We start from the raw sequence: 8,477 nt of genomic DNA, 5'->3' as shown, positions 1-8,477 counted from the left end.
AATTGTTTATTTCTACCCCATTAACAATTTACAAACGGTTGGCATTCCGTGAACTGCAAGGAATGCCAATCATACATCCCTACCAAATCCAAGTCCTTGATTGGTCAAAGTTTGACCTTGTTTAACTTTTAATGGGTGCGCATTGTGTACATAGCACCCAAAAATGGTCTAAAAAATGTGCGTATTTATGTGTGAACGGAAGAGTTTTGAACGCAGAAGCCTGAAAGGCACATTTACAGGTGTATACTGTCAGGTGTGGAGGTCGACCTCGCACACCTGCCTAAGGTTCTTCTCGCACATGTTCTGCTTCTAATTAGTCCGCCTTTATTAGTCCTTCACTCCTTCCGGCCATTGTCGGTTCGTCTGTTTTCTCCTATGGAAGAGACCACTGATCCCTGCTATGGAAGAGACCACTGATCCCTGCTATGGAAGAGACCACTGATCCCTGCTGGTTGAAGCCAAGCAAAGCCAACAGCACTAAACCAAGACAATCCAAGCTACACCAAGCCTAGCAAAGCAAGACCAAACCAAGCCAATCCAAGCTAAACCAAGGCTAGCAAAGCAAGACCAATCCAAGCCAAGCTAATCCCAGCCTAGCAAAGCAAGCCAAGGCGAGCTAAACCAAGCCTATCAAAGCACACCAAGCCAAGTCACACTCCTTAAGCCAAGCTGTCAAGTCTTGTCTTTCTCGTTCTGGATTCATCCCCTCTTCGCCATTTAAAGCTTATCTCTGGATCTACTGCCAGTTGTCTCACCTGAAGATAACCATCCTCTTTTCAATAAACTGATATTATCCCAGTCGGCATTTGGGTCCATCTTATTCAAACCCTGACAGTTTACATAGACTTCTCATTGAAAGTGGTAATGTGTGATTACAGCTTTATACTGCTCTAAACGATCTTCTGGGTAAAGTCATGACCTTGGTGGATTCTCAGTCTACTGGTTCATCTGAGCGTGTGAAACCTTTACTGCATGATCAACTGGTGACTGGAGATTTTCTGGTCATTTCTCTCTCACATGAAACCATTAGGAACCATTCTTCCTCCAATCCTTTCTTAGCGGTCGTCAGATTTGGCACAGTCACAATCCAGCAACTGACGTGTCTCCTTCAGTTTTCCCCGTCAGTAAATGAAGCCTCCTCTGCTCGCTGTCTGAACCTCTTCTCCTCCTCGCTGCCTGGGTTTCGCTGCCCGAGGCTGTTTTCCCTCCTCTGCTTCTTATCTCTGAGAGAATAAGGAATTCCAGTGGCAGAAGCAATCACCCCCTGCAGATCAAACACATCCTCGGCTGAATTCCCTGACAGACTAAAATCATTTGTTCCTCTCAGCAGAGCGTCCCTCCAAGCCCCTCGCTGCTGGAAGATGGTTGTTTTATGTGGTCTCAGCAGCCCCGTCCTCTGGGCCGCTCTGTCAAAGACAATATTGGAGTACAGACGGGGCCGAGAGCAGAGGCACGCGCTCTGTGCTCCGCCCGGCCTTTTCCCCTTCCGTTAGCATCCTTTTTCATCAGCTTACAAGGAAAGATTTACATGGTGTCTGAGCCGCTTTACGGAGCGGGCGAGACGAGGCGGGGAGGGGGTGATTTCAAAGCGGAGAGGTCGTAGAACAAGAAAGGAGCAGCGAAAGTGCGTCGTTGGCACACAGGGCTGCGCTAAGCTTCAAAGACAAAAGTTTTCTTGTTGAATAATTAAAACCATCAACACTCTGTTCTCCAGAGGCAGCCAGCAGGCCACGGACTGATGAATAATAATATTTACCCTTTCACTGGTTAAGCCAGGAGGCAGAGTAGATCACATGACCTGATCTCCATTAGTGTAGATAGATCAGGAGTTACCAATTCCAGGCCTCGAAGGCCGATGTCCGACATGTTTTCCAACCAACCTGCCATTGAAGCTTCTTATTGGCTAAACACACCTGATCCAGGTAATCAACAGCAGAAAAGGCAGGATTTCTGGAAAACCAGCAGGAGGCAGGCCCTCGAGGCCTGGAGCTTGAATCCCCTGGCACAGACAATGTTTTGGCTTCCTCCTTGAGCCTCATTTAAAAATAAAAGTAAGTGGAGCCAATGTGCTTCCCAGTAAGACCAATAGGGGGTTTCGTTAAAAAAAAGAAAAGAAACACGTTTTTCCCCATCTAATTCAATGTAAAGCAACCCAATTTCAAATCAAAAATAATTTTTTTTACATTTAGGAATTGAAGTGGCTTTATTATCTGGTTGTGGCCATATGATTCATATGCTGAGAATTTTAAGCCTTAAACACCAGATGTGTCACCAGTGACGCCTTAACAACACTGGAGCTAAAGGGTTATAATGTCCCAATTTTTTTTTTTTTTTTTTGAGGGGCTCAATTATATCACATCAGGTCGAAATTGTGAGAGCTCCAAAATAACACAATGGGTCACATGACCACAACCTTCAACCACCTCTCATACATACAGTAGTAGATCTACGTGCCACCAACCCTTTTCACTCCTATTAGTATTGCGGAATTAAAAAAAAACTATCTTGTAGTTGCATATTCCTGTATGGTACAGGTGGTACAGGTGATGCAGGTTTTGGAGTTGTCCAGTCCGTGGAGGGTCGTAGAGAGAAGTGACAGCATCGTAAGGGGTGTGCAGGTGTGTCTTGCAGTTCCCTTAACCCTTGTGCTATCCTAGGCACTTTAACATTGGGAGTTGGGTCATCTAGACCCACTAGACAGTGCGCTGAACCTTTTTTCTTCAATGATTTGTGATCTTCACTGGTGTCCATGGATTACATGAAATATTTCCACCTTTATCCACTTTTGTCATGGTAGGGAGAACACGTCATAGTAAGGGTGGGGTCATCTAAGATAGTGCAAGGGTTACGGCTCCTTGAAAATGGAATGTACCATTGTCGTGCGTGTGGTAAATGTATTAAGACAAACATAAGTTGCACAGACTTCTGAACATTTTCACTCCACGGGTTCACCATGCGGTCTATGGTCTTGATATTTTGTGCAGCCCACCTACGTTCCCCGTACAGGCTTGCTAATTTATCGCCAGGAGACATCCCATGTTCACCCGTAAGGGCAGTTGTGACTAAGACTTTAGAAAGTATAGTCTACATTGTGACCATATCTAAGTCCATTTGCAGAATGCTAATCCAAAAGTTTTTTTTAAATATTCCGGTATTGTTAACCCTTGATCCTTCCAAACAACCACTTTGTCATCGCAGCTTTAATGGACTCACTTCCCTAGGTGTTCAGCAGGGGTAAAACCCAGTTTAGAGACATTTGTTAAAATGAAGACAGGTCTCATAGTTGGTGTCAGTGAGTGTTAGGTCCAGACGCCTTAAAAGGTCTTAAACGAGGCCTAATTTGCAATAAAAACAAAAGGTGGCTGACTAAAGAAAAAGTTTTGACTGTGTCCATCGGGACTACGACTGAGTTTGGTCCATAGACTGTAAAAACAACGGACAAATCGAGGTGTGACGTCAGCCACAGAAACTGCCTATAATAAGGCAAAATCCCTTACATTGCTTCCTAATATGGGCGCTTCCATGTTGAAACCAGTCGACAGTGATTGGTCCGAGTCGCTCTGAGTCATAGTATGTATGGAAACTATTGTAGCCATTGCCATAGATACAATGACTCAGGGCGACTCGGACCAATCCCTGTTGACTGATTTCAACATAGCGGTGCCCATATTAGGAAGAAAAGATGTAACAGAACTATATGTGAATAGCTGCGTTTCCATTACACATGCACAAAACTTTAACACAATTCTAGAAATGTTGAAAAAGCACAATTTTACACTGTTTCCAGTAACTCATTATTATGTGAATTATTACAAACTAAGTCACACGATAAGTCATTTAAAAACGTATTGACGGATGTGAACATTCTTTTGATTTACAGCAGATACATTCAAATTTCTGCCACGGCGCTGCTGCTCATCATCGTCAATCAAAGGAGGCATCAGCACTTATTCAGGCCATGGAGCGGCGGCAAGTTCCTTACAAGTGGGGGCGACTAGAAGCACACCCCCGTCTGGTTGTTTCGATTCACCTCAAAAACCACTTCCTACAAGCGCAAAAACATTTTGTTTTATAAATGCAAGTTTATTTAAATTTTTTTTGTTTTCATTAGGTAAATTTATCATCGCAAATCCAATTTGCGCAATTCCATAGTCTATTGAAACGCAGCTACTGACGGTGGGTAAAGGTTAAACAAACCAGGTGTTGGCTATCTTGGTTTCAGCAAAAAAATCAAATTGGAATTAAATTCATTTTGGAATTAAGTTTACCATAAGTTTCATTTTAACATAATACTAACACTTTCAGCTTTTGAGAAAGTTGGTGATTAAACTGTAGTATATTGAAAGACTCATTCTTAACCCTTGTGCTATCCTATGGGGTCAAGATGACCATTGACGTGTTTTCCCTACCCTGACAAAGGTGGATAAAGATGGAAAGATTTCATGTAATCCATGGACACCAGTGAAGATCACAAATCATTGAAGAAAAAAGGTTCAGAGCACTGTCTAGTGGGTCTAGATGACCCCACTCCCAACGTTAAAGTGCCTAGGATAGCACAAGGGTTAACATGTTCTCGCATTTTGTCGTGATGGAGGACCAACAGTGTAAAGAAAATAATTTAAAACCGCATTTCTGAGTATTTCTTTATTCAAATCATGATGGATCAGTAGCAGATCAAAACCCACGGTCTGAAAAAGCTCAGGTTTGTGAGGTGTAGGTACCATGACCGTTCGGCCTGGAACTTCCGTTCGGGGTCCTTTTGACTGAAGCTAACATCACACTACGGTAACCCCACTTGGACAAACTACGTACGTTTTCATTTCACGTTCCCTTTTGTAACTTAAAGTTATCTTCCCTCATAAATTGTGACTGACCATATTCTTTGTAATTTTTATAAAGACATTTTGCCACAATCCGTTTGTTATTCCAGTATAAGTTCAGCCGTGGGTGAAAATGTTGTTAAATGTTAAGTGATAAATATTCCAGGTCCGTTCTGCCAATAATAAAGCACGGATTAAAAAAACTATAAGCGAACATTCATTCAATAATAATCATAAAGGCACGTTTAGAAGACAATCTCGCTCTATGTCGGAGCTGTTTGTTTACAACAGGCTTCATAATATTTTCTTCTATGGTAGTATCGTAATTTGACCACTATCTTGTCACTATCTGACACGTCATCGGACCAACGTACAGCCAATCACGTAATGTGACGTCAGCATAAGTCCCAGGACCCCCAACGGAAGTTCCAGGCCGAACGGTTATGGTACCTACAACGGAGCAACTGCCATGGTCGAGCCAAAATCTCCCTTCTCCTCTACAATTCTGATGCATCCACTTGCAGACAAATACATTGACGCCTTCATCTTCCTCCTGTGATTGGTGTCTGGCTCAAAACTGTAAGACTGGATGGCTTCAATGTTGCTTGCCTCTTTTTTGCCACGGTAATGTTAGCTCAGGGTTGTGAGGGTCGGCAAGCTAGGCGGAGAGAGTGTAACCCTTGTGCTATCCTAGGCATTTTAACATTGGGAGTTGGGTCATATAGACCCACTAGACAGTGCGCTGAACCTTTTTTGTTCAATCATTTGTGATCTTCACTGGCATAAGGAGTTTTCTTTTTCTGGAGTATTGTTATTTCTGAAAACATCAGCACGACAGATTTTCTGGCTTGGGTTCATTAAATGTAAATTAAAGATAAATTAACTTTTTTAAACCCTATAGTTTGAGTTTCATGAATAATTTGCACAAATTTCAAAAAAAAAAATCTCCACAGAAGTCCAAAATACTGTTCAAATATTAAATAAGCAATGATCTATCAAAATATGTAAATTTATAAAAAAATTCTTGGGCTGAAAAAGGGAGGAAAAAAAACACTGACACCCCACGGTTCCAAAAAATCTGTCCATATTGTATTTTTCTTAAAAATGTACAAATAATATTTACAATTTACTAACACAACAAATTGTTGCAATATTGTACAAAATGACACAGCTTAACACCCTTTTTTCCTCCTGGATTTTTTTCAAAGACGTCCTCTGTGCTTCTGCAGCCGCGGATCAGAATTCCAGTCACAGATCAGGTCTGAAGGTGAAACGTCACAGTTCATCTCTGCAGTTATGATGCAGTCTGTGACGGCTGGATGTAGGGGTGGGGGCTGGGAAAGGAAAAACACAAGCGTCTCCTTGAGTGGAAGCCTTTTGCCAGGAAAATTGTGCATTTGGTGTACCGATTTTCATGTGTGCCAGACTAGCATGGTGTGACAGGCACTTGGTAAAACGGTAAAACAATGGAGAGTTTGATTTAAAGTATGGCTTTCCAACATATAGAAAATGGCCATTTTTGTTTTCAATTGAAGTTACAACGTCACTTTTAATCCAAACTTTTCCATTTGTTGCCAGTTTTTTATTTTTATTTTTTTGGAAGCCTTTTTCCGCTTCACTAAGAAATCATGTTCAGGAACTTGTTTTCTTCTGCCAGAGCAGCCAACAGCGAGTTCATGTCCCCGATGGCCATATTTCCTGTTCCCGACTGCACCGAAGGCAACGCGACTGAGTTCCTCGGTGTCGTCAGGCGCGAGGAACCTGGGGACAAACTTGGCAGCAGTCCTGGACTCAGAGTTCCAGACATGAGGCTGGAGTGATCGCCGTCGTCCAAAATGCTGTCAAAGTCGATTTGAGCGTGCTCCAGGGCTGGCGTAACGGGTGCCTGGTTGTTGGTTAAGGTAGAGGCTGCTTCACTGTTTTCAAAAGACGGTATATTCTCCACAGGAGAAACACAACAGCCCATGTTTTCGTTGGGTTCAAACACTTGAATCTGCCCTGTGTAGTACAACACGTTGTCATCCGGGGTACAGCGGTGTCCTGAAACTCCGCCCGTGGTTAAACCAGAAGTGCCCAGGATCCTTGAGCCTGAAAAAGCCTTGGCTTCCGTTGGCGGTCTTGGACGAACACAGTTCTGGTTAAAAGTTGGAACACCGTTGTGGGGGACTGTGTTGCAGTTTTTTTGATTGCAGAGGATATTTGGAGGATCGCAGTTGTCTGTTTTCACCCGCATGGACTGAAATTCAGCAACGTTTGTGTGGAGGGGCTCCTGTTTGCATCTCGGCATGGCGCTTGCAGCCATGTTCGCACAAGGGGAGTGGTTAGTGTTTCCATTTTGGTCATAGGAGCCAGCGTTAAACCTGTACTGAGCGCTGGGGTCCTCGTTCAGATTGAACGACTGCTGGAAGTAGTCTACTCCTGGTCCAAAGTTTTGATTTTGAGGGACTACAGCCAGGTTACTTTGTGGCTGAGCTTTGGGGAAGCGCTGAAAGTCGTCCACTGGGCCTTGGCCCCAATGCGGACCGGTAGAACTGACCTGCAGTGATGATGAACTAATCTGTTGCCCTGGACTCTTGCTTGAGGCAGAAAGTTGTACTGCAGTTGTCTTTCTCTGGGGAACTACCTGTTGTGGGACAGGCGGAGCTCCCTGGTAGTCCAGCTGACCGACCACGCCTCTGTTGTTGGTTGATGTAGTTCCACAAGGGATGTTCTCTAAGATACTCGGGGGCCGTGGACTGTAGGTGTAACGGCGCAAACCATGGTCCAGTCTCATGCCGCCTTGCAGGGATGTACGTCGGTGATCTTCTGGTGGAGGGGGGTAGGGATGGATGGCTGTCCCGCCCCTCAGAGTACCCATGCTGTTGTAGCGCTGCATGTTCAGCTGACTAAGAGGATCAAGGCGTCGCACTGGATCACTGGCTCTTCGGGGAATGCTGGATGGGACTTCATGGGGCATCAGGCTTCGAGAGATGCTGTCCTGTCTTGAGGCCCAGTTCCTGTTCATGAAGGAGTCCTGGGGGTCCTGGAACAGCGCCCTGTGAGACTTCAGAGCTATTTGCTCCATGTATGGAGGAGGCGTGGGTGGTGCTCCCCCGGTGGCAGCAGCGTACTTTGCCTTGAGACTGTAATGCTGAGCTGGAGTTAGGCTGAGGGGGCTGGGCAGGCCACCTCCCCACCCTCCAGGTCCACCACTGCTCCTTCCACAGTGACTAGTCTGGCTGGAACGGCGCGATATGTCAGCGGAGATGGGGTCATAGGAGTCCGCCGAGCTGTTGTTGCTGGGGCGGTTGGTGCCGAACGGCGAGGTCTGGCTGGAACGCCGACTGGAGAAACACTGGGAGATGCCGGAGGAGCGGCGGCTGAGGGTGTAGACCGAGCTCAAGGTGCTGGAAGAACTGTCACGGCGCTCAGACACGCGTCCGAGCCGCGCCGCTTTACCGGAGCTCAGTTCACCCAAGCCGGATCCAGGGAAGGGAGCTGGACCATCACCCCAACCTGGATTCTCTAGGAGGGACCCTGTGGATGAACACATGAGTGTTGGTCACTGTCAACAACAACAAAAGACTTTTAGTAAACCTTTAGTTGCAACTGGATTCCTTGCATTTTAAGAAGTTTAATAGTCCCAGAAAACCCCAACTTCTGACCCTTGAGGTGCAC

General features: G+C 45.1%; 1 protein-coding gene across 1 annotated transcript in view; it reads right to left on the bottom strand.

Annotated features, from left to right (window-relative positions):
* Positions 1-5,887: 5,887 nt before the first annotated feature.
* The window catches only part of gli2a (GLI family zinc finger 2a), a 73,428-nt gene continuing 70,838 nt past the window's right edge, over positions 5,888-8,477 (bottom strand). Inside the window, exon 14 of the mRNA XM_023964285.2 lies at positions 5,888-8,336. Coding sequence (XP_023820053.1) covers positions 6,439-8,336 — 1,898 coding nt within the window. The 3' untranslated portion in view covers positions 5,888-6,438. The remainder of the gene's footprint in view (positions 8,337-8,477) is intronic.

Source organism: Oryzias latipes, chromosome 2 (genome assembly GCF_053564925.1).
Source record: "Oryzias latipes strain Hd-rR chromosome 2, Olatipes_Hd-rR_3.1".
NCBI lineage: Eukaryota > Metazoa > Chordata > Actinopteri > Beloniformes > Adrianichthyidae > Oryzias > Oryzias latipes.
Note: the sequence above shows the minus strand (reverse complement) of the source record. Positions and strands in the feature narration are given on the sequence as shown.